The 26,459-nt window shown below is 44.0% G+C and overlaps 1 protein-coding gene across 1 annotated transcript in view; it reads left to right on the forward strand.

Moving 5' to 3' along the window:
• The window catches only part of LOC137372405 (protein unc-80 homolog), a 500,647-nt gene that overhangs the window by 348,514 nt on the left and 125,674 nt on the right, over positions 1-26,459 (forward strand). Inside the window, exons 38-44 of the mRNA XM_068036292.1 lie at positions 763-863; positions 7,009-7,095; positions 7,526-7,709; positions 11,056-11,150; positions 13,253-13,342; positions 15,841-15,942; positions 17,155-17,335. Coding sequence (XP_067892393.1) covers positions 763-863; positions 7,009-7,095; positions 7,526-7,709; positions 11,056-11,150; positions 13,253-13,342; positions 15,841-15,942; positions 17,155-17,335 — 840 coding nt within the window. The remainder of the gene's footprint in view (positions 1-762; positions 864-7,008; positions 7,096-7,525; positions 7,710-11,055; positions 11,151-13,252; positions 13,343-15,840; positions 15,943-17,154; positions 17,336-26,459) is intronic.

Genomic DNA, 26,459 nt, shown 5'->3' on the forward strand with positions numbered 1-26,459 from the left:
TGAAGCAAGACTTCGCTACTCCTGTACTCAAATCCTCTTGCGATAAAGGCTAACATACCATACTGACTGCTGAACCATAAGCCACCCTTTTTTTTACAGATCCACAACACTCTTGCAATAAGGAAGCTTGTCTTGTTTATATTATGGAGTGCAATGGCAGATAGACCTGTGCACATACAATAGACTGTTGACGTAAACTCTAAAAAGTACCTGTAGTGATTAGTACTAGCTATAAGAAGTAAAGTCTGCCATGCAGCTCATCGTTGTAAATCACAATTGGAGCCTACATCTGGATGATCACTGAAATGATGATCACTAAAAGATTCCATAATTTTGTTGTTTAACATGTATGTAGCTTTCAATGGTTTACAGAGTGAAGATTGAACACTATGGAGGTAAAATCCCTTGGTCCTTCCATTGCTCTACCACCATCACACCAGCGGGATTATGACAGAAGAACTAGAAGATCAGCCTGGCCTATTCTAGAAATTCCCAGTGACCTTCTAAGACACAGTGCCTACAGCTACTTCTTAAAAGGCCAAATTCATGGAGCGATTGGGGCTGGAGTCATTGAAGGTCCCTATGCCCTCCACCTGTAAGCAGGTCAGATGACCTCCCACTGACACTGCACCATCAGCAGTAAAGGTCACCAGCCTGCATAATTAAGCTGGACCAATGCATTTCTTTTAATGGCACATTAATGGATAAAATGACTCCTTTGTGTTTAACACTGATTAACTTGCATGTTGCTTTTCTTTTTAGTGAGTGCAGTAGCACAACAAGTGTTGTGGAACTGTTTGATTGAAGATCCGGCACTCGTTCTGCGCCACTTTCTGGAGAAGCTCACTATTAGCAACCGTCAGGTAACAGAATTCACTTCAAAAAATTGCATCAAAAATGGAAACTTACTTTGTATTACTTTTTTATTCTTTGGAATGCTCCTCACAACCATACTTCCACTTCCAATTGGAAGACCTGACAACATAGTCCTCAAATCCCAGGCAAATTGAGCACTTATATTTCATTCATTCTAGTTTGTCTGTTTGAATATTGAATACATCCCAGAGTGTTGAAAGAGGTGGCTGTAGAGATAGTGGATGCATTGGAGATCATCTTCCAAAATTCTATAGATTCTTGAGCTGTTCCTAAAGATTGGAAGGTTGCAAATGTAACCCCACTATTTAAGAAAGGAGAGAGAGAGAAAACGGAACTACAGACCTGTCAGCCGAACATCAGTAGTAGGGAAAATACTAGAATCTAATATAAAGGTTTTGATAACTGGAAACTTAGAAAATAATAGTAGGATTTGGCACAGTCAAAATGGATATATGAAAGGGAAATCATGTTTGACAAACCTGTTGGAGGTTTCTGAGGATGTAACTAGCAGAATAGATACAGGGGAAGCCATGGATGTGGTGTATTTGGATTTTCAGAAGGCTTTCGATAAGGTCCCACACAAGGGAGAGAATTTTATGCTCTCCCCCGCTGTGGGCCTGGAGGTGGGGAGAGCATAAATTCGGGTGGGATGGTGGCGAGGGTGGTGGGGTTGCCGTCACCATCTTGACTCCGGCAAATATTTAGTCCGGGGCAGAAAGACCTATAACGCCCTTCCTGCCTCGCTGCCAATTGAGGCCCTTAACTGGGTAATTAACCCCCAGTTAAGGGCCTCTTCCCGCCGCAGTTGCAATTACCCGTGCGGCAGACGGCCCTGTCGCCACACGGGAATCCCGGTAGGAAAAATCATACGGGCTGCTTCCTGGCTCCAGTGGGGTGGGGGGGGCCTTATTCAAAGGCACTTAGTGCCTGAATGAGGGACCAGCATCAGAAAGGCAGATTACCCTCTGAGGGCAACATTCCTGCTTTTGCTGCTGACAACCCTCCCCTGCCACCCCCACCCCGCAAGACCCCTCCTGCCTTGACCTGCCTGAGGCCTGGCCCCAGCGATGCTCCTCAGCCTCCGCGGTGGAGCTGCAGCTGTCGGCCTCTGATTGGTCGGCAGCTCTGCAAGGGTGGGTCTTCCAGCGACTGGGTCCTAAATCTTATGGAAGGCCCACTGCTGCCCACTTAAGTGCCTGATTGGCACTAAATTTGGCGGGCCTTCTGGTTAAGAGGAGACGCAGGGTTCTCGGTGTTGATTTCCCCCGACGTCGAGAACCCCAGTGCCAACATAAAATTCCCCCCAATAAGTTAGGAAGCAGAATTAGAGCACATGGGATTAGAGCATGGATTGAGAATTACTTAACGGACAGTAAACGGAGAGTAAGAATAAACAGGTCATTCTCAGGTTGGCAGGCTGTGACTGTGACAGTGGGGTACCTCAAGGATCATTGTTAGGGCCCCACCGATTCACAATTTATATCAATGATTTGGATGTGGGGACCAACTGTAATATTTCCAAGTTTGCTATGACACAAAAATAGGTGGGAATATGAGTTGTGAGGAGGATGCAAGAGGCTTCAAGGGGATAAGTGAGTGAGTAAGAACATGGCAGATGGAATATAATGTGGAAAAATGTGAAGTTATCCACTTTGTTAGGAAAAGCAGAAATGCAGAGTATTTCTTAAATGGTGAGAGATTGGGAAGTGTTGACGTCCAAAGGGACCTAGGTGTTCATGTTCATAAGTTACTGAAAGCTAACGTGCTGGTGCAGCAAGCAATTGGGAAGGCAAATGGTATGTTGGCCTTTATTGCAAGAGGAATTGTGTACAGGTATAAATAAATCTTGCTGCAATTGTATAGAGCAGGGTTGTCCAACATACGGCCCGCGGGCCAGAATCTGGCCCGCCAAATATTTCCAACCGGCCCGCGGGTGTAAACTGTTCCCGGGGCCGTTCCTCATCCTTACCATGACTGGAGATAAGAAACTTCCCACCATCATCTTTTTACAGAGCGGCCTTTTGAAAAACATTGCACTGTCAGTTTCATAGCTAACAGCCGCTGACATCGGGGACACCTGTTTTCCAACAGAATTGGGGTTTTCCAGCAGGTTCTGACTTTTTTTTTAAGAAACCTGCCGGAAAACCCCGAGTCTGTTGGAAAATGGCTGTTCCCGATGTCAGCAGCTGTTGGCTTGAAACTGACAGCGCAATGTTTTTAAAAAGAATTGACCAACAATCTGCTGAGCGTCCACTCAGAGAGAGGGAGAGGGGGGAACAGGGAGAGGGAGAGGGGGGAACAGAGAGAGGTAGAAGGGGGAACAGAGATAGAGAGAGAAGAGGGACAGGGAGAGAGAGAGGAGGGGCAAAGAGAGAGAGAGGGGGGCAGAGAGAGAGAGAGAGGGAGGGAGGGCAGAGAGAGAGGGGGGCAGAGAGACGGGGGGACAGAGAGTACGGGGAACACTGAATGGGAAGCGGGGAACACTGAGCGGTGAGTGGGGAACACTGGAGACACCGGGGTGGAGAGAGAGGGGGAGAGATACAGAGAGAGGGTGGGTAGGGAGGGACAGACAGAGGGGGAAGAAGGAGACAGAGGGGGAGAAGGAGACAGAGAGAGGTGGAGAGGGAGAGAGAAAGGGGAGAGGGAGACAGACAGACAGGGGGAAAGAGAGACAGACAGACAGAGAGTGGGAGAGAGAGAGTCAAAGAGCCATTTACTTACGGCACAGAAGGAGGCCATTCTGTCCATTGACCCCATGTCGGCTCTCCACAGAGCTATGCAGTCAGTCCCACTCCCTGGCTCGATCCCCGTAGCCCTGCAAGTCTATTTCTCTCAGGTGGCCATCCAGCCTCCTCTTAATGGCTTTGATCATCTCTGCTTCCTTGTGGATAGCGAGTTCCAGGTCAATACCATCTGCTGCGTAAAAAAGTGCTTCCTCATATTCCCCTTGCATCTTTTGCACAAAACTTTCAATCTGTGTCCCCTAGTCTGGGGCAGGAGGGAGAGAGAATGAGACACACATAGACAGAGTGCGGGGAGAGGAGGGAGAGAGATCAAGGTCTATCCTGAAAGATGGACGTCTATCCAGAATACTCTGCATTACTACATCAAGTGTGCGGGCAGAGATTTTGCAAGCAAAAGCAATGCCAGATATGTCACTAAATCAGATTTCAGTATAGTGACGAGAAAGTAAGTCAATAAACTAGTATTCTCATTTAAAGCTTCTTCACAAAAATGCACATTTGTTGTTGTTTTTATTAGTAAGATACATTTTTAATGCCTTTATCTTTCGAAATTTGCTCACCGGCCCCGTGGGCCAAGAAAGAATAATAATGCAGCCCTCCGCCTGAAAAGGTTGGACAACCCTGGTATAGGGCCTTGGTGAGGCTTCACCTAGACCCAACACCCCGCACCCTCCCCCCCCCCACCACTAAAGCTCACCGGGATGACGCCTCATTTTACAAAGTGCCCTCCCTGTGTGGCAGAGGCACCACCTGCCACTGGTTGGATCCCAGCAGTAGCGGGAAGAGGCCCTCAAGTGGGCCCCGCCACTCGTCACAATTCTATGAGCCCCACCCCACCAACCTCCGACCCTGAGGGACCATAAAATCCAGCCATGATTTCCCATCCATTAATGTTAATGGTTGAAAAATCAGGGAGAGACTGCCTGTGATTTTCTTTCATGCACAGGTGGCCAAGGTTGTTTGTTTTTAGCCCAGATTCAGAACAAAGCAAAATACTGCAGATGCTGGAAATCTGAATCAAAAATCAGTCTGCGTTTAGTCTCCCCAATGTAGAGGAGACCACATTGTGAGCAGCGAATATGGTATACTAAATTGAAAGAAGTACAAGTAAATCGCTGTTACACTTGGAAGGAGTGTTTAGCGCCCTGGACATTAAGAAGGGAGGAGGTAAAAGGGCAGGTATCGCATCTCCTGTGCTTGCGTGGAGAAAAGCTGTAGGAAAGGAGGAAGGTGTTGGGGGTGACTGAGGAGTGGGCCAGGGTGTCGCAGAGGGAACGGTCCCTTCGGAATGTTGAAATTGGGGAGACTAAACGCAGACTAGGTGACCGCTTTGCAGAATACCTCCATTAAGTCTGCAAGTTCGACCCCAAGATTCCTGTCTCTTGTCATTTCAATTCTCCACTTGCTCCCTTTCTGACTTTTCTGTCCTTGACCTGCTACGGTGTTCCAATAAAGCTCAATGCAATTTTAAGGAACAGCACCTCATCTGTTGACTGGGCATTTTGAAGCCTTCCGGACTCAACAATTTTTGATCATAACCTCTGTCCCCATTTTCTTTCTTTTTTGATGTTTTTCTATGCTGCTTCATTTTTTTTGCCCCACCCCTAGTTTCTATCTTAACCCATTTACTTTGTGTCCGGACGGCTGCTCTCCTGCCATTTACATCTCATCCAGACACACCTTTTGTTTCTTCACTTGTCCATTCCTACCCACTTTGGCTTTGTGCCATGAAATATTTTGTCTTTAATCTCTCCTACCCTCCACCCTATCACAGACCTTCTCTTTTGTTCTTCTTCCCCCTTCCCTTTCACTTGCTCAAAACCTATTACATTTCTAATTTTCACCAGTTCTGATGAAAGGTCACACGGAGCTGAAACATTAACTCTGTTTCTCTCTCCACAGATGCTGCCTGACCTTCCGAAAATTTACTTGTCTGAAAAACACCCATGTATTAACTTTGCCACTTTTTAATGTTTTAATTCCTTTTGTGACCAATGGATTTCATTTTCTAGCATTTATATTTTATTAGTTCTGATGTGGCTTGTACCATTCTTGGGTATCCTTATGATGTGATCATTCCTAATGCTTTATTATAATTACAGATTGGTTGTTGTGTTCCTCTTTTTGTCATAGCCTACTATGTGTTGTAATTTCTTTGTCATGTTAGAAACTTAGAATAAAACGGTTCCTCCGTAACATGAACATAGATTTAGAAAATGCCTTTGCTGAGTTTAGCAATTTAAAGAATCAATGCTGAATATCAGTGCTATGTAGTGTAACATTTGTGGGGCAAAAGTGGAAAATCACAGCCTCTATCATATCTTTTTTTACACCAACTTTCACAGCATTTAAGGGCCAAATCAATTCTGTGCGTAGTTTTTTTTTCCAATTCACGGTAATGTTGAAGTTGTATTTGCTGAAAAAATGTTTTTTTTCATGATATTGATGCATATATTTCAAAGACAATGGTGTCAATTTTGAGTGCCCTCACATGAGACAGTAATGACCTCGAAATGGAGTCAGTAGTCTTCCATCACCCCATTAACACCAGTGATGCAGCCAGCCCCATTTTAAATGGAGTCTATGACCAGATGTCCAAAACACCCACCAGGCAGGCAGCCAGCGGGATCGTGGCGGCAATTCTGCAGGCAGCGGCGGTCTCTTAAATGGCTGTCGTCAGGCCCGCCTTCCAATTGAAGATGGTGGGGTGGCTTGTCACACTGTCAGCCCAATCAGAGGGCCGGCAGCTCTGCAGCCTTGGAATACCACTGAGAGGTGCCCACTGCTGAGGCTGCAAGGAGAACAAGAGGATGCCTCCATTTTGAGATGCCCTCACAGGGGAGCAAGAAAATGATTTTTCTGTTGCAATCGATTGGCATCATCCTCGCTGTTTGCCGCACCTCCAAGTTTGGTATCATTGCGAAATTTTGAAATTTTACTCTGTATTGCAATATCCAATTCATTTATATATATATATCAAAACAGCACTGACGCTTGGGGAACACCATTGTCTACCATCCTCCAGTCAAGAAAAACCATTTACCACAACTCTTTAAGCCAATTTTTTATCCAAGCTGACACTGACCCTCCTATTCCATGAGCCTCCATTTTGTTAACCAGCCTTTTATGCAGTTATAGTATGGAAATTGGTGGCAAAGACTTCAAGAGATACATTAACCAAATCTGACATCCATACAGCTTTCTAATTATAATACATAGACTGCTGTAACAGTGCTAACAAAGGATGTATTCCAAATAAATCTAGTGAAATAACTTTACATTTTGTAAAATCTTTGTGCTCTTTCATTAAGTAATTTAAAATTATTATTAAACTACAAAATTAAAAAGCTTCAAGCTTTATTGTTAAATGACGCTTTTTCTTTTGTAGGATGAACTGATTTACATGCTGCGAAAGCTTCTGTTGAATATTGGGGATATGCCTGCTCAGACGTCCCATATTCTCTTTAATTACCTGGTAAGCATTACCAGTGACTTGCATAACATAAATATTATAACCCACCCATATCCGATAATAAAATATTTTTCAAATAAAAGCTACCCAATTTTATATCGGACTTTTGCAAATGTTTTGAATTGCAAGTATTTTCCATAATGATCTAATAGAGAAACAGTGGTTGACTACTATTCTGCATCATCTTCATGGTAGAGCTAACTGAAAAACATGGAATTTTGGACGAAAGCTGCAAATCACATTAAGTTGCTTTAAGTTGTTTTTGTCAATTGCGTGAAAAAGCACTAATAGAATTTTGTGTGTATGGGGATAGGGGAGGAGTGTGGCCCTGAACATATGTTGGATGCTCTCTAATTTTTGTTATGCAGTTTACTGTTAAAAAACAGTCCTGAAATACATTGTCAGTTTCCCATCATTTCATGTTGCATTTCAGGTTGGCCTGATCATGTACTTTGTGCGTACCCCTTGTGAATGGGGCATGGATGCAATCTCAGCCACTGTTACCTTTCTATGGGAGGTTGTAGGTTATGTAGAAGGACTTTTCTTCAAAGATCTAAAACAGACAATGAAAAAAGAACAGTGTGAAGTCAAACTGCTGGTTACAGCCTCGATGCCAGGTAGGAACACAGCTAGCTACCAAAAGCTGGCAGTAAAATATGATGTATTTCTGGTCCCATATTTCTGCTTGTTTCCAATTATGATCAAATGTGTATCATCATTTCTGTACATCCATTGAAGTTATAGGCCAGAATTTTAACCTGCCCCCCCCCCACCAAAGAGAGGGATGGTGGTGGGGGGGAGGGGGGGGCATAAAATGAAGTGGGAGGCTCAGGGGGCCCCTTCCCAACCCACTCCTGCCTCCGCCACCATTTTACGCGGGGCAGTGGTGAAAAATGGCCCACCCGCCCCAGGCCAATCAAGGCTCTTAAGTGGCAAGTTAACGGCCACTTAAGGGCCTTCACTCGCCGCCACGGGGATTTTACCTTTGGCAAGCAGACGGCCCAGGCCCGAGAAAAGCCGCCTGTTAAAAGTAGGTGGCTTTCTGATGGCCTGTGGTGGAGAGGGGGGCCTCCTGATCAGGGACCCTGGACCCGACAGAGGGTAGCCCCCGATGCCCCAACCACCCCCAGTGCCCAACACGCCCCAACCCCCCACCCCCCGTTCCCCTATTGACTACCCTTGCCTTGCCAGGGCCTGACCGATCACCCGTGGCAAGGCCTTAAAAACTTACCTTTTTCTGGGTCCGTCCTTCCTCTTCTTCTTGAAGCTTGGTTGCAGTCCCAGCAGTGGCCACCGCTCCTGGTGGCGCTGCTGAGACTAAGAGCTGCCAGCCCGCTGATTGGCCGGCAGCTCCATTAGGTGGGACCTCCTGCTTCAATGAGATGGAAGTCCCACCTCAGACCAGTTAAGGGCCATTTAATGCGTTCTGGATCCCCAGGCCAGGCAGACATGGGATCGCCACTGACTTTTTAGTCGGTGGATGGCTCCTGTCCGACGAGAGTAAAATTCCGTCCATAGTTAGACAGTGCCTATTTAATTGCTTAATACTCTGCTGTTTAACTCCAGATTGTGACTCAGTGCTGAAAGTGTATCAAAATAATTGCTAATTCTTTCTCTGCACCACTGTCAGTGCTCCAATACAATGATAGTGAGTGTCCATACAAATAGCCACATTGAATAAAGTAGTATTGGGCACAGTGTCTTTTGACAGGGTTAAGGTTAATAATGGATAAAGTATTATCTTATCCTAGTTTTATAAGACTTTAAGCAATGTTTATTTAATTTACTTTGTTGTAATTAAAATTTAAATCATTGAGATGGGACAGAAAATCGTGGGTCTGTTAGTCTGGTTTGAATTACTGCTGTATGCCCCAGCATATGAGGCTCTGTGCTAAAGATGAAAATTACTCCATTATTTGTTCATTTTTGATATAAGTGTAAAGCACACACTGATTCTTATGGATAAAAACAGAAATAAATACAAATTGGAGCCCATCTAAAATTGCCAAATAAATTTTTACTTGCAATTTTTTGTTCTCTCAATCATGCAGTAGTCAACTCCATCATGAATTCTTTACTATGCTTTTTCCTATACCAATGCTGTTGTTGTCAGCGTAAAAAACTAGGACTTGATCATAGTTCTCAAAACCAGGTGGGTTGGGGATTGTTTCAGAGGTTAAAATGCAAAAATGTGGAACAGAAACTTGTTTTAATGAAGCTAGGGGCAGGCACCCAACTCACTCAAGGGAAGTGGGTTGGTCATGTTCTGATGAAGGGTCACTGACCTGAAACGTTAACTTTGCTTCTCTCTCCACAGATGCTGCCAGACCTGCGGAGTATTTCCAGCATTTCTTGTTTTTATTATATTGAAACTGTCTGCTTTCACTTTAACAGTCATTCTGTTTTTAAATACAGGCGGCCAAGTTTCCCAGGCATTGGGAAACTCGGCAGCTGAAAGGAGTGAAGGGCTGAATCCCTGAGGTAAGTACCTTTACACCATGTTTGTGTGTCAGGAGGAGCAAGAGTGTTTCCTCCAGGCCCAACAAGCTTACCAATAACCACCCCTCAACCCTATGATCTGTCCGCACCACCCCCACTGATCAGACTTTTTCAGACTACAATCGTACCTCCCCAACCATCATCAGATCCCCTCCTGACCTCATCTCCCTCCTCCTCCCCACCACCATCAGACCCACCCACCACCTGCCGCGATCTGGACCTCCTCACCACAATATTTCTCACTCCCCCCAATACACCTACCTGCTCTTGTAGCCTTTGGCCTTATGAGGCAGGCTTCCCATCTTAAGGTCTCCAGCCTGAATTATCCTACGGAAAAAAAATAATAAAGGAGCCCTGCAGTTAAATTCTGCAGTACATTCAAATTTCTCAACCTCACAACAGTAGCCCCATCCCAAACACAGATCTCAGCTCCAGGCATTGGAGTGTTCTTTGTGCCCTACTCGGATAGAACCCACAGATGCTCATACAATGATCATCACATAAGTCAAACTCCGAGTCCCATCCAGAATCTCTTGTGTACCCCTCACCATTATTACTGGGCATCCTTAGTTTGTCTACAAGAACTGCATTGTCACACCACTAATGTTTGTTATCCACAATACTCTGCTGTAGATTTCTGGAAATCTGATTATTACAAGAAGAACCTTGTGCTAGATGGAGATTGGCAGCATCTCTGTCCAGAGCTGGGTTGTAGAAGAGTTAGGATTGGGTCTGTAAGAAGCACCACATAAAATTTTACAGTGATATAAAACTTTAATTGCAATAATTTTTACTTACTTAGTTGCACTCAGTTTAATGAGTTGCCACAAATAGTTTATATTTTATATTTCCTTTAATGTGTTCTATGTTTTTCCAAACATCCGTAAGTGAACTTCTGTACCCATGTTGTCTCTTATTATGCACCATTCAGTTCATCAAAGCGGGTTGGGCAAGCAATCTACTTCTGGGCCTCTACCAGTGATTTTTTTTTTTAGCCAGTGTGCAAGAGTGGTCACGTGATTTTTGCATGGATTTTTCCATCTTTCTGTAGGGGTGAGCAACTAGCCTTCAAGAGGCATCTTTCACTAACAATGCAGATAAGATCAAACACTAAGTAGGGATAAGTTTCAACTTCGCTGCTTATTTGGTAATATACTTGAGCGGATTGCCCACCTGTTATAGAAGCCATCCTATTTTCATCCCATTGAAATTAATAGGATGAAAATCAGACAAGTTCAATAACAGGCAGGCAATCTACTCCAGCGCATTATGGCCCAGGCAGTGAAGTTGAAAATTATTACTCCTGTATGTGGGATTATTGGCACAAACTCAAGTAGTGGCGAACATACCATGCAAAAAGCTAATGAGTTTGATTTGTCTTTTTGTCTCAGTGGCTGATTAAGAAATGTTAACGTAATCTGTTTAATCAACAGTTTAGATGTAGGGTTTCTTTTGTTACCCCAGGCACAAAGACTTTAGTTGTCCATGGACAAAATGAATGTGATATTCCAACACAACTTCCTGTGCATGAGGATACACAGTTTGAAGCTGTTCTTAAGGTAAAAAAAAACATAATTTATTTTTATGAGTAATTTATTTGTCTCAGGTGACTTTACATTCTGTTATTTCTCATTAGAGTTCAGCTTACATTGCATAAATGTAAGGTTGTTAATCATGTGTATGCCATTTAGTGAATACTTGCTAAGTGTTTGTCCTGTATGAGAGCATGCCTGTTGGCAAGATACTCCATTGAATGCTTGCCTGTTATATGCTTACTTCATTTAAATTATTATGTCTTTTATATATAGATCCTATTTCAGTATAGTCTGTTAATTACTTTTTATAGGCATATGCTTCATTTAGGTCAACATTTATCAACCATTCATTTCTATTCAGTCAAATGTTTAGTTAGAGCAGTTTCTGTCTTAATTTGTATTTTTGTGCTTAATGTAACACAAAATCACACAAAAAATTATGATTCTAATTTTCACCTCTGTAAATGTTAAACCATAATATAGATCCAATAATATATTTGAATGGATGCAAAATTGTGGCTCGTGTTCTGTGAGCAACCAATGGTCAAGACTGAGTGCCAACAGCATGAAATTGTAATAATTACACCCTATTTCTTCCTTTAAGATAATTACACCCTATTTCTTCTTTTAAAATCATTTTAATTCAGTATTCATGATTAAATAAAAACCACCTGGAATTCACTAAATGCATGTTTTATAATTAACATGTTTGAGCCATCTAGAACATTTCCAATGTTGTAAAACAAAATTTTCTAGCAACATTTTTAATTCTGTAAAGTGTACCTATTATTGTTGTAATGTTCCTTCTAGCAGACCACAAAGAATCTTAGCAACGTCCCACATTAATAGCAAATATCACACCATATCAAGGAACATGGTTGAGATCTTCTCTCCTCGCTCTGCTGATTTTTTCAGCAGAACTGAGGCAAGAAATGGGCCAACCATCCATTTTACCATTGTTTCCATTTCCTACCAGTGACAAATGACGTACAACATGCCTGTCCATGTGCGGGCGGGTGTACTGCAATATTCAAATGACAGAAATACCTCTCCAATGTATTTTCAGTCATTTATGCCGTAGCTGTGTTGGATGCCAGGAATACCTATTTGTCCCTAGCATCCAGGAATGTCATAGAATCATAGAATAGCAAAGCACAGAAGAAGGCCATTTGGCCCATCTAATTTACGCTCCCAGCAGTTTTTTCTCTTTCAAGTGTTTATCCAATTTCTTTCTGAAGGCGCATATTGAATCTGCATCCAACCCTTATCAGGCAGTGCATCCAAATCTTAACCACTTGTTGCATAAAAAATGTTTTACCTCGTGTCGGTTATTTTGCCAATCGCCTTCTGTGCAACCGAAATTTCAATTTTAAAGGAGCAAAAAGCACATTTAATCAAAGTTCTGCTTTTAATTGTGTGCATTCAGGTGCCAATTTTGAAAATTTTAAACACTTTATCATTAGCCAGGAGGTCATTGTTCACATTATGCTGCAAGAGGTGTCAGAGGCCTCCTTGCCCCTTCCTCCTCTACACCAAAAGAAACAGGGGAGACTACTAAAATTAGTTAAGTGACTCTGAGCCAGAAAATCAATTGTTGTTGGGGCTGCATCTTTGTCAAAAGCAGGATTCCTGCTGTCATAACCGTCCCCAGTTCCACAAAGCGGAACATTTTGTCTTTACAGTGCTAACATTAAATGCATTAAATAAGTAGTCTTTTATATTATAAATTGCTATCATTTCTCAGTGCTTTCATTTTTTAAAGACAGTAACCCATAACTGTACAGAGATTACCATTCCTTGGCACAGCATAGCCTGTGGTACCATTTTTGTGCAACTCAATACCTAAACCAGGTAAAATGTACCCATGACTAATTTGTGCATTTGATAGATGGTTGTTTTCGCTCATTGTATGAATATCAGCGTGTTGCTAGTCACAAAAATCAATCCTTCAGCCTTTGCATGTGTACAGCATATTTTGTATACTTGTTGGCATTTATGTGTTCCTCACATAAATCAGTCAAATTAATATGACAACATGTTCTGAACTGAGAAAGGATTCACTGTATTGTTTGTCTCTAGTTTGCATAGGTTCTAATTGCTGAATCTGCCGCATTATTCCTTTTTAGGAATGCTTGGAATTTTTTAATATTCCTGAAGCTCAGTCAAAACAATTCTTTTTGATGGATAAACGTTGGAACCTGATACATTATGCTAAAGTAAGGCACTAACCTATTGTACATCCCAAATGTCAGATGCTATTGTGCTGAAAATTTTATAGGAGAAAGATTGAAAGCAGGAAAACAACTGAAAAATATTACAAATTGAATCGACAAACATTTCACTTTGTTACAATATGCTTATTATGCATTAGAAGGTTGATTTGAAAAAAGAGAACTAAATTTGACACTGTTACATCTGTTTTGGCATAACAATAACAAATTTAGCAATGGGGAGCCCCGTATGCACTCAGGCTGCTGCTATGTTCAGCAGGATCTTTTTCTAGATGGCCATATTGAAATTAAATGAAGTCCTGCATTCATTTCCAGACCTATTGGCAAAAATTGTTTGAACTCATCAGAGACTGCTGCAGGCTGCAGAAGAAACCTGCAGGTAAGTTTTTTTTAAACTTAATTTGCTGTGAGGGTAGCAGCAGTAAGAGTTCCCCTCCTCCTTCCACATTAAGACTGTGGCCGCTGCCAGCTCACACTTGCCACCCTCCTGATCGAAACCCCGCCTCCCACCCTTGGACTCACCTGTGGGCCTCGGCTATTATCAGAGCCAATTGAAATTGGTCAGGACCCGACCGGTAAGCTGGATTAGGATGTCTGGAGCTCGCTGTATTTATGATGATGAGGCCCGTGGACCAATTTATGATGCTCCTTGACCTTTCTGATCTGGTGCACCTTAGCTGTTAAGGCCCCCGAGTGTTTTGTGTAACAGAATAGTAATTTGGAATCCTCAGCCGGGATTTTATGGCCCTCCCCCACCCCACCCTAAGGAGGGATCGGAGGTGGGAGTTCACGGAAAATCGCAGCGGGGCGGAGAGCCCGTCACCTCCCTATTACCCAGCGATCCTCCCAGGGGCGGGATAGGCCGACAATTGCCTTCCTGCCCAGAGGCAAATTGAGGCCCTTAATTGGCCTATTAAAGGCCAATTAAGGGCCTCTTCCTGCTGCCACTGGGATCTTACTAGTGGTGGGTTGGGCCTCCGCTGTGCAGGGAAGATGCCCTATAAATGAGGCGCCCTCCCTGTGGGCTTGGAGGGAGGGTCCTCCTTCGTGGGCAGCTTATGACGCACAGAGGACCCGACTGGGAACAACTTTAGCCCCCCAGGACCCACCTCCCCCTAGACTAAACGACCACCCCCCCACTCGTCCTTGCTGGGACCCCCCCCCGGTGGCCCCGCCTCACCTACATTTGATCCAAGATTCCACCGCTGGGCCTGGTTCTGAGGCCTCTGCAGTACTGGCAGTGGCCACTGCTCCTGGTGCTGCTGCTGACTGCCGACCCTGTAATTGGCCGGCAGCTCTTGGAGGCGGGATTCCCCCCCCTTTAAAATCTTTAAAGAGACGGTGAAACCACCCCCTAAAACTTTGATGCAAAAAGACCGGAGGGTCGCTCCAGAGGGAGAAAAAAGGCAGAGGTGGAGCTCCCCTCACCTTTTTGGCCTGGTGCTGGGAAACCTGCCTCCAGCACAATATCCAGCCTTGGGGCTGGATTTTATAAGCTTGCCGCCAATATCAGCGGTGAGCTTCAAAAATGGCGGCCTGCCTGTGTGGACTGCACACCAAAGAGCCGCTGCAATTTCAAGCATGGCAGCTCATTTAAATAGCCGGGGCGGGCCGCTCACCTCCCCCCCCCCCCCCCCACCCCCGACGTGGAGGGGGCGGGCTGTCCATCCCCGGCAATGGCATCAGCTGCCTGTGCGCAGGCATTGACGCCATTTTTAAAGGGCAGTCAGCCGTACTGGCCTATTTAAATATTTAAAGAAATATTCAATAAAATTACAAAAATACATTTCTTTTGCCCCTCTCCCACCCCCTCAATAACAATTAAATTAATTATTTGCCCTTCCCCCCCATAACACTTACCTTTACCATCTGACCTTCGCCCCCCCAAAGTGCACAAAGTTTAAACTACAACCCTTCCCACCATCCCCTTCACCCATGCCGTTAATTTGACCCTGTTTCCCCGCCCACCACACTGATAAACTTACCTCCTCCTCCCTCCCCACCGGTGTTGCGCCTTGTTTCCCCGGACGGGGCTCCGAAGCCATGGGAATGCTGGCCGCTGCTCTGAAGATCACGGCGGGCCCATAAAATCCCAAGTAAGTGCAAGTTAATTTATCAATTTTATTCATTTGTTTATGTTAATTCAGCTCCCGTGGCCCAGTGGCGTGGAGGCCGCTGAGGTGCCTCACCACCCCCGGGAGGATCGGGCCGGGCCCTGCTGGCATCGAGATCCATGGCAGGCCTCATCCAGGGCCTCATCAGGCATCGCCCCCCACCCCTCCACCCCATGGATCCCGACATGAAGGGCTCCTTAAAATCCATCCCAAGATGTAGTGTTGGTGTTAACTTGTAGCGCAGCTGAGGAAAGATAACTTGGCGCAGGCGAGGGATATTCCTGGAGTGTATGGCATAAATCCTCACCATGTACTGTATATGGTCAGTAGGCTATTGACCTGAACATTATGGCTTGTTTCTTTTTACAGACCTATGTACGAGATATTTATCCATTTCGGCGGTCAGTCTCACCACAGCTGAACCTCGTCCATATGCTTCCAGCAAAAGGGCAAGAGCTGATCCAGAAACAGGTAAGGAGAGTAATGCTGTCGTGCCACTTGAGGCTTAACCTACAGTCCTTTGCACATAGATTTTGTCCTGTTCAAATATACTTGCACAAAAGATATACTATTTTATTTGTACACAACTCCTGAAGATGAAGAGATCTTTCAGGAGCTGCATGAGAGCAGGGCTGCCCTCTGTGATGCTCCTTAGCTCCAAACAATTGTGACATGCCTGCAAGGTAGTGCAGTCAAGTTTTAGACCGCAGTTGGCAGTTACTGTCCTTGTATGTGCAGGTCTTCTGCTGCTAGGTTACCACAATTGTCCTTGCTTGCTGCAGATGGCACAGCTTTGCATCTGCTTCTTTCCTGACCCAATATTATTCCCAAGCAGGTGCACCATGGGTGTGAGAAATAGTTGATGCCATCTTGTTCTGTGTGACTAGCAATTTCTGTCCCATGACTACTTTAGCATGCCTTCTTTCTTGCAGTACCATTTAAGATGTGACAGGGTAATGCTGAAGAGTCTTGCAGTGTAACAGTTAGTCGGAAATTCACATATAGTAATGCCACCAAGGGTGCGCTGGCAGAGTCTCCTTTGGGAAGATGAGCCTCAATTAGCACATCTGCCAGAACGAGGTAATAAGCACTTCCCTCTGCAGATGTGAGTGCGCATGAATGCCAGGAAAAAATAGAGAACATACCGGAGATGCTCCGGTCTGAGCATCTTCCCCCAGGGCTCCTTCTTAGGCTGCATTATAGCTGTTGTGGTATCATAGTGCAGTCAATTGCTTCTTGCAGCCACCAGGTAATTTGGAAAAAGTGGCTTTTAATATGCGACTTTGCTGCACAATTTTGGTGTGCTTCGAGTTGAAGGTTTCTCGCAGCTCTTGTGTCTTCTCAAGCTAGGTGTTGGGGAAATACCATCATGAGCTTCCCTTAAGCAGACCTTCCGTGCTTTAAAAACCGTTTCCCGGATGTAGGGGCCTTTCAAGTTACTGTGATAGATTAGAACATAGCATGTGTTACCACAAATGGCTACTGCAGCCAAATCAGTAACATTTAAGAGGGAATGTGGGACTAGCACAGGCACAATGGCTTCCTCTTTGCTGATGTTTCTATGATTCAATGGTTCATGTCATACTCTAACTAAAAAACGTAACTTCATTCTATTACTATTTAAACTGTGGATTATAAAAACACAGTTCTATCTCACAAGATGGTGAACATATTTTTAAATAGGTGTTTACTCGGAAATTGGAGGAGCTTGGTCGGGTGATGTTTCTGATGTCTCTTACTCAACACATGCCTACTGTACACAAACAATCCCATGTATCCTTGCTGCAAGAGGATCTTCTCAGACTTCCATCATTTCCTCGAAATGCAGTTGATGCAGAATTTTCATTGTTCGCTGATCATCAAGGTAAAATTACGCTTTACCAGACATCAAACCATTCAAATTGAATGTTTCAAGCAACCATATAACATGTCCAACTAGTGTAGGGTTGCAGCAAAGTACTACCTGCCTTAGAGCATGGCTACCCAACCGGAAACCAACGGGACCTGACAACATGTCGGGTTTGGGTCAGGTCGGGTCGCTCTTCCGGGTCCGGCATTCGGGCTTGGGTTGGGTCGGGTCGGGCCGGGTCAGACACACTCTATCAGACTCCATGGGGCTCCAATCTTAATGTACTTTTTAAACAATCTTTCAAGTCCAGTTACAGTTTTTGTTGCTTATCTGCACAAGCTTTAAAAGTGAAAAATGGAAGCCAGGCTAACTGAACATTCCGATGGTCGGATCGGGTCGGGCGCGGGAGAAAATGAAAGGGCTCAGAACAGGTCGGACTCAAGTCGGATGTGGTTCTGTCAGGCTTGGGTCGGGTTTCATTTGCAGACCCCAGCCGGCCTTTAAGCTGCCTAAGGAAGCTACTACTTTACCAAAATACACTAATCTCAATCAATTTAATCGGGAGGTATTTGCCAAACAATTAACAGGCCTGTATTCTTACTTAAATAACAACTTTATAAAATTTCAAACTTAATGGCTGATTAGCAGTGCGCTAGCCAAACACCTGTACCTGCAGCAAAGAGGGGGCTGTGATTTTGAACCATTAGCTTCTCTAATATAGAGCCAGCATGAGGATTGCCCAATGTCAGTCTTCAACAGATGCCAGCAAGGTAATTGCAGTGTGCGGTTTGTGATCATAGTCCATGGCAGTCCCAGGATGCCAGTTCTGACTGAAAATGGCAATTAAAGCCCTGGGACCCAATTTGCATTTAAAGAGGCCTACCACCTGAAGTAGGCAACCACTTCAGGCACCGAGCAGTTAGGGTTTTGGAAATGTCACTGACCTCTTCAATGGTGTTAACAAAGCTGTAAGGCTACCGCCCCATTTTGAGGTGATCACTGCCCTGTTAACCCCTGGTGATATAAGCAAAAATTCACCCAATTATACTAAAAAGAGATGCAATTCAGGAGCAGTATATTCTCAAGCATCAAGCACCCACATTGATGCCACATACTCTAAAATACACTTCTGTACCACATGGCTTTTTTTTTGTAGTAAGATGGGATATATTCTGATTTTTCAATGTGCAGTACTAGTTGCATTAATGGGCATTTACTGTTTTGTGGGTAGATTTTGTTAATCACGGGGTGCTATCAGTAAAAATTGACATCCCCTGATAGTATTCGCTTTTGTAAACCAGAGCCAGTGCACAAAGGAAAAAAATAAATGTTTTGTATTTACAGCTACCAAAAATGTATGTTCAAAAGAAATGTTGACCTTTTACCACCTGGGGCAGAATTTTGGATTCCCAACAGAGGCGGGACCAGAGGCAGGGTAGCCTGGAAATTGCATTGAAGAGCAGCATGCTAGGTTATCAGCAAGTTCCTACCTCTGGACTATTTTCGTTCCAAAAGTTGGGGAGTGGGGAGGGAAGTGTTTGGGGAGGAGTCAGAGATGACGGTTACCTGCCTGCAAGCATTATGTAGCCTATTAGGCCAATTAAATGGCCAATTACGGCCACTCAGCAGAAGCATAATTTTCCAGTCGGCTTGTGGGTCCCCATTGAGGCCGAAGCACTGCCAGCGGATGGAGGCAGGCTCCCTGCAACAGACCGGGGTGGGACACTAGCGTTTCTTTCCATTAGGGACCCTACCCCACACCTGTCATAGCAGTCAGGCCACAGATGCAGCCGCTGACTATACAGTCGATGGGTTACCCCTCCATGATGACGGCCTGGTAGCTATGCACTTTTAAATCTCAAATTTTTTACCTAGTTTTCAGAGGGTACCTCCGTCATCTCTCTCTTACATGTATCAGCAGCTCCCACCTCAGACAGTGAGGCTGCCTATGTGTCATTGCTGGAGGGCCTCATAGAGTCATTATGCCACAGAAGGAAGCCATTCGGTCCATCAAGTCTGTGCTGGCTCTCTGTGGAGCAATCCAGCCAGACCCATTCCCCCTTTGATCCCCGTAACCCTGCAAGTTTATTTTCCACGAGTGCCCATCGAATTTCTTTTGAAGTCATTTATTGTCTGTTTCTGATTTCATCACCCTCGTAAGCAGTGAGTTTCAGATCATTACCACTCACTGTGTAAAAATGTTCTTACTCAAAGGCCCCCTGCATCTCTTGCCCAAATCCTTAAATCTGTATCTCCTAGGTCTTGTACCATCAGACACTTTTCTTTGTCTACCTTATCTAAACCTGTCATAATCTTGTACACGTCTCTCAAATCTCCCCTTAACCTCGTTTGCTCCATGGAGAACAACTCCAGCTTCTCCAACCTAACTTTGTAGCTAAAATCCCTCATCCCAGGAACCATTTTGGTATATCTCCTCTGCACCCTCTCAAGGACCCTGATATCCTTCCTAAAGTGTGGTGACCAGAACTGGATGCAATACCTAAGTTGGGGGCCTAATCAGAGCTTTATAAAAGTTCAGCATAACTTCCCTGCTTTTGTACTCAATACCTCTGTTTATGAAGCCCAAGGTCCCATATGCTTTGCTAACTACTCTCTCAATATGTCCTGCCACCTTCATAGATCTAGGCACATGAACCCCCAGGTCCCTCTGTCTCTACACAGACTTTAGAACTGTGCCATTAAGTCTATATTGAGAGAGTTGGAGAAGCTGGAGTTGTTTTCCGTGGAGCAAAGGAGGTTAAGGGGAGATTTGAGAGAGGTGTACTTGTCTGCCCATTTTTCAAGCCTGTCTGTGTCCTGTTGCAGTCAATTTGTATCATCCGCACAGTCTGCCACACCTTCAAGTTCCATATGATTGGCAAATTTTGAAATTTTCCATGTATTCCAATATCTAAAAAGCAATGTTCCTGGCACTGAACATTAGGGAATACATCCTCCATTCTGAAAAACAGCTTTTTACTATGATTCACTGTTTTCTATCCTTAAGCCAGTTTTTTTTATTGAAGCTGACACTGACCCACCTATTACATGAGCCTCAATTTTGGTAGCCAGATTTTTCTGTGGTACTTTTTCAAACATTTTCTTTATATCCATATAGACAACATCCATTGCATTCCTTTTATCAACCTTCTCTGTTACCACTTCGAAAAATTCAATTAGATTAGTCAAGCACGATCTGACTTTTACAAATCCATGCTGACTCTCCTTAATTAACGCAAACCTCCCCAGGTGCATGTTGATTTTTTTTTCCTTGATTATTGTTTCTCAAACCTTACCCATCACTGTTGTTAAACTGACTGGCTTGTAGTTACTAGGAATATCCTTACACACTTTCTTCCATAAGGGTGTCACATTTGCCACTCTGCAATCCTCTGAAATGTCCCATGTATCCAGGGAAGAATGGAAGATTATGTAAAGCCCTTCCACTATCTCCACTCCCATTTCCTTTAGCAACCTGGGATGCAGGCCATCTGGACCAGGTGACTTATCCATTCTAAACATAGCTAGCCTTCCCAGAACATCCTGCATATCAACTTTCACCCATCCATTACCTCTACCATCTCTGCTTTTACTGATATTTTTTTCAGCATCCTCTTCCTTAGTAAGCATTGATACATTTAAGTATTCTAGCCTTGCCCTGCACCTCTAAGCATATATCACCTTCTTTGTCCCGAATAGGCCCCACCCAGCCACTTATACCCGCTTACTATTTACATGCCGGTAGAAGATTTTTGGGCTACCTTTTATGGTAACTGCCATTCTATTCTCATATTCTGTCTTTGCCAGTCTTCTTTTTCTCTTCCCTTCCCCTCTCAACTTATTGCATTTGGCCTGGTTCTTGCTTAAAGCATTCACCTGGCATGCATCATACAAGCTCTTTATTTGTTTCATCATATTCTCTATTTCTCTCAGCATCCAAGGAGCCCTGGCTTTTGTTTCCCTAACTTTCACCCTTGTTGGAATGTACCAGCCTTTAACTGAAACATCTCCTCCTTAAAGATGGCCCATTTTTTCCAGTCAGTCTTTGGTTCCATTTTACCTTGGCTAGATCTCTCCTTACCCCATTGAAGTTAGCCCTCTTCCAATTTAGAAGTTCTACTTTAGATTGTTCATTGCTGTCCTCCATTACGAATCTAAACATAATGATACGATGATCACTTTTACCCAAGTGTTCCCCCACAGACACTTGGCCCCCCTCATTTCCCAGCACCACATCCAGCAATGCCTCCTTCCTAGTTGGACTGAGAACATACTGGTCAAGGATGTTCTCCTGAACACAACTAAGAAGTACTTCCCCCTCCTTTCCCTCTACTCTAACATTGTCCCAATAAATATTTGGGTAATTAAAGTCCTCCCATTATCACGACTCTGTAGTTCTTTCCTTGAAGATTTGCTCCTCTGTCTCTCATTCTTTGGAGGCCTATAGGGCGCTACCAAATTCACAGTCAAATTTTACAAATTCCACAGTCACATATTAAGAATTGTGAATTTCATAATTTCACATATTTAAATCATTAATTTCACAGTGTCACAACAAACCGTGAAAATCATCTATTTAAAGCTTAAAAAGGCAAAGGAGGTTTCAGGTTTCAAATGGCATTTATTGAATACTCAAAAACTATTGTAAAAAGCTGACTATAAACAGGTCATATTCTTTACTCACTGAAGTCAGTGGTTGAATGTGAGCATGGAGCATGGCAGGGCCTCAAAGGTTGTAATCTCTGGATTATTCCTGGTGCCACGTGCTAGTGAGTATAGGAATAGGAGGATAGAGCAGATGAATGCGTGGCTGAAGACATGATGCAGGAGAGAGAGAGCTTTAGTTTCCTGGATCACTGGGTCTGTTTCTGGCGAAGGTGGGACCGGTACAAGTTGGACGGGTTGCACCTGAACCGGAACGGGACCAACATCCATGCTTGGAGGTTTGCTAGTGCTTTTCATGTGGGGTGGAGGGAGAGGGTTTAAACTAATTTGGCAGGGGGATGGGATACAGAGTGGAGGTACAGTAGGGGGTGATGCACAGCCAAATATCAAAGAGAAATTAAGTCAGTCTGGAAGGCAGAGCAAATATACACCTGTTAAGGCACAAGTGAATAATGCAAGGCTGGATTGCATCTATTTCAATGCAAGGAGTCTTACAAGTAAGGCAGATGAATTGAGAGCATTAATTAACACATGGGAATATGATATTATTGCTATCACAGAGACATGGTTGAGGGAAGGGCAGGACTGGCAGCTCAATATTCCAGGATATAGAATCTTCAGGCGTGGTGGGGGGGTGGGGGGAGTAAAAGAGGAGGTGGCATTGCACTATTGATCAAGGAGACAATTACTGCAGTAAGGAGGGATATCTTAGATGGTTCAAATGAGGCCATATGGGTAGAACTTAAAAAGAAAAAGGGGGCAATCACTTGGCTTGGAGGTTACTACAGGCCTCCAAATAGTCAGAGAGAGAAAGAGGAGCAGATATGTAGGCAAATCTCAGAGAGGTGTAAAAATAATAGGGTAATAATAGTAGGTGATTTCAACTTCCCCAGTATTAACTGGGATAGTCTTAGTGTAAAAGGCTTAAAGGGAGCGGAATTCTTAAAGTGCATACAGGAGAGCTTTTTGAGCCAGCACATACATAGTCCTACAAGAGAAGGGGCGGTACTGGACCTAATCCTAGGGAATGAAGCCGGAGAAGTGGTAGAAGTGGCAGTGGGGGAGCATTTCGGCGATAGTGACCATAACTCTGTCAGATTTAAGGTAGTTATCGAAAAGGACAAAGATGGACTGGAAATAAAGGTACTGAATTGGGGGAAGGCCAATTTCAATATAATAAAACAAGATCTGGCCTATAGGAAGGATGTGATTGCACTGGAGAGGGTGCAAAGGTGATTCACCAGGATGTTGCCTGGGCTGGAGCATTTTAGCTATGAAGAGAGACTGAAAAGGCTAGGGTTGTTTTCCTTAGAGCAGAGAAGGCTGAGGGGAGACCTGATAGAGATATACAAAATTATGAGGGGCATAGATAGGGTAGATAGGAAGAAAGTTTTTTCCCTTAGCGGAGGTATCAATAACCAGGGGTCATAGATTCAAGGTAAAGGGGCAGGAGGTTTATAGAGGATGGTTGGAATCTGGAACACACTGCCTGAAGGGGTGGCAGAGGCAGGAACCCTCACAATATTTAAGAAATATTTAGATGAGCACTTGAAACGCCATAGCATACAAGGCTACGGGCCAAGTGCGGGAAAATGGGATTAGAATAGATAGGTGCTTGATGGCCGGCACGGACACGATGGGCTGAAGGCCTATTTCTGTGCTGTATAATTCTGTGACTGTGACTTTAATTTGCAACTATCTCTTTCTTCAGTCCCTATCTCTGCGCTGTGAACACCTGTTGGTGTTTAGATACAGCTGTCTCCACGTCCACAGCATTTGTTGGAATTGTCCTCACAATGTATAGCAAAAACCTTTGGTAGGTAGTCTTGTCATAGTTACCTGCAGCTTTGGCTGATGATGTTTTTCCAAAGGTATGTTGGTGCTTGCAAAAGCATCCACAAGTTCCATTGTAACTAACTGATGATTTTCTGAGCTCTCTGTCAACGTCTTAAGCAACAATTGCATCCCTTTTTTTTGTGTATTCGTTTTCCAGCAGTGTGGTATCAAATGCTCTCTTCCTGTTGTGATGGCTTTCAGACTCTAAGTGGCACTGAACCATTGCCCACATTGTGTAATCCAATAAAACATTGCAGCTTGTACAAAACAGTATTCCACCATCAGCATGCAGAATCTGGCCTCCAAATTAGTTCACTCGATGTGCTGCAGTAATGGTTGTGGCAATTTTTGATTTGCTCATTCTGGCATTCTGACTTATCTGCTAACACTTGAGACTGCACTTTCAAAACCGCACCGGAAGCCCTCCCTCATCTACCAATCAGCGAGGTTTGCCTTGTGTCAATCGCTAAAACAAATGAAGTTTACAAAATAGCCAATTTCACAGAGGACCCAAGATGCATTTTTCACTGCCGAATTTAGTAGGGCGCTACCTATAGAATACTCCCAGTAGTGTGATCATCCCCTTTGTGCTTCTCAACTCTAACCAAGTGGATTCTGTCCTTGCCCTCTCAGGGATATGCTTTCTTTCCAACAATACAGTGTCTTCCCTAATCAATACTGCCACTTCATCTTTTTTCCTTGCCCTATCTTTTCTGAACATTTTGTAACCATGAATATTAAGCGTCCAATCCTCACCATTTTTATGCTGCGTTTCCCTTATTGTCACTACATCACTGCTGTTTGTGCCTGTAGCTCACCAGCCTTATTCACCACATACATGCATTGTAAACCTATCTTTGCATTCCTAATATTCCTTCTTAGTCTGCCCCTATTGAAGATGGTACTAAGATGGTCCTTCTCTCGTACTATCCAACACTCTCACTTTATGCACCGTATTCCTCTTTTCTACTTCTATGTGCTTGTGCCCACCTCCCTCCCCCATCAATTTAGTTTAAACCCTCCTCAAACTCATCTCTTTTGAATAGGTGCCTCATGCCCCAGAACTGGTCCCAATACCCCAAGAATCTGAAGCCATCCCTCCTGTACCATGCCTCAAGCCATGAATTGATCCTCCCAATCTTTCTATTTCTACTCTCACTGAGGCAGGGTACTAAGATTAATCCAGAGATTACTCCTTTTGAGATCCTACATTTTAACTTGTTCCCTATCTCCTGAAAATCTGACCATCGGACCTCAACTACTCTCTCTGTGTTGTTGGTACCAACGTGTAGCACAACTTCTGGCTCACTCCGTTCCCCGTACAGAATATTTTGCAACCTCTCTATGATGTCCTTTACCCTGGTACCATGGAAGCAGTGCACCGTGCGGGATTCATGATGACGGTTACAGAAATGCCGATCTGTCCCTCTAACTATGGGATTTCCTAGAATGACTGCATTTCTGCTGTTTGCTGTTCCCTCTTTTGCAGTCCCTTGCCCATTGGTGCCAGGGTTTGGACTGCACTTCCTTCAAGGTGTCATCAGTCCCAGCAGTCTCCAAAGCTGTTTACTGGTTTGAGAGTGGCACACACCCTGAAGACTCTTGCACTTCCTGATTCTTCATACTCTTCTGGGTGGCCACTCGTCTACTTTCCTGAACTCTCACTGCCTTTGGGGTGACCATCTCCTGGAATGTACGATCCAAGAAACTCTCTTCCTCCCTGATGCTCCACAGTGACTCCAGCTGCCCTCAAGCTCATAAATCCTGAGCTCAAGCTCAAGCAGCTGGAGACACTTCCTTCCCAAGACACATGCAGTGTCCTGAAGCTCCCACATGGTGCAGGAATTGCAAACAACAGGTCTCAGCTGCCCATCTATAATCTAAAAAAAACTATATTTGCTCTTTTATAGTCTAGTTAATACCTTGTTTAAACTATTAACTTTAATTAATACCTCTAGACCTGCTCCGTGTTAAAACTCATTATTAATTTACTTACTATTATACTTACCCCGATTGACATTTTTAATTTCCTGTCTCCTAGTTTAAACAAATGCCCTAGTTTAGAGAGAAAAAAAGAGAAATACTCACCAAGCAGTCATTTACCTGCTTTCCTATTCAGCCTCAGGAGCCTTCCCACCATCCTTAACTGGAACATGAGCCCACTTCCTAGCCACTAATTGGCCATCCCTACAGAAATTGCCTCGGGCGTCTGACGACAACGCAACCTGACGCAGGGGCAGGACCTTGAACTTTACCTGACATCAAGGTCCTGACCCCAAAACAAAAGTTATTCCTCTGGAATCACTTCCTTAGTGGAACAGAACTCTGGCCATGGGAGCTCACAACAGGGGTTGAGTCAGTCTCAGTAATATTTTAATCTTTAAGTTTCATTTTAGTTGCATCTCACTGTAGGGCTTGATGCTTTCTAATCTGTTGTCTGCAATTTTATATAGGCTCTACAGGGAATAGCAGGTTCAATCACTATTTCTTACTGTGGCATGCCTTACACAGGCATTTGTATAATTACCCTATTTGTACTCTTATTTCATTGTTACATGGAAATAACCTACTGTATGTTTATCTGTGTTCAAGTTTATTTAAGTTACTGAAAGCATGAAATCTAATGGCGATCATATAT

Source organism: Heterodontus francisci, chromosome 7 (assembly GCF_036365525.1).
Source record: "Heterodontus francisci isolate sHetFra1 chromosome 7, sHetFra1.hap1, whole genome shotgun sequence".
Classification (NCBI taxonomy): Eukaryota; Metazoa; Chordata; class Chondrichthyes; order Heterodontiformes; family Heterodontidae; genus Heterodontus; species Heterodontus francisci.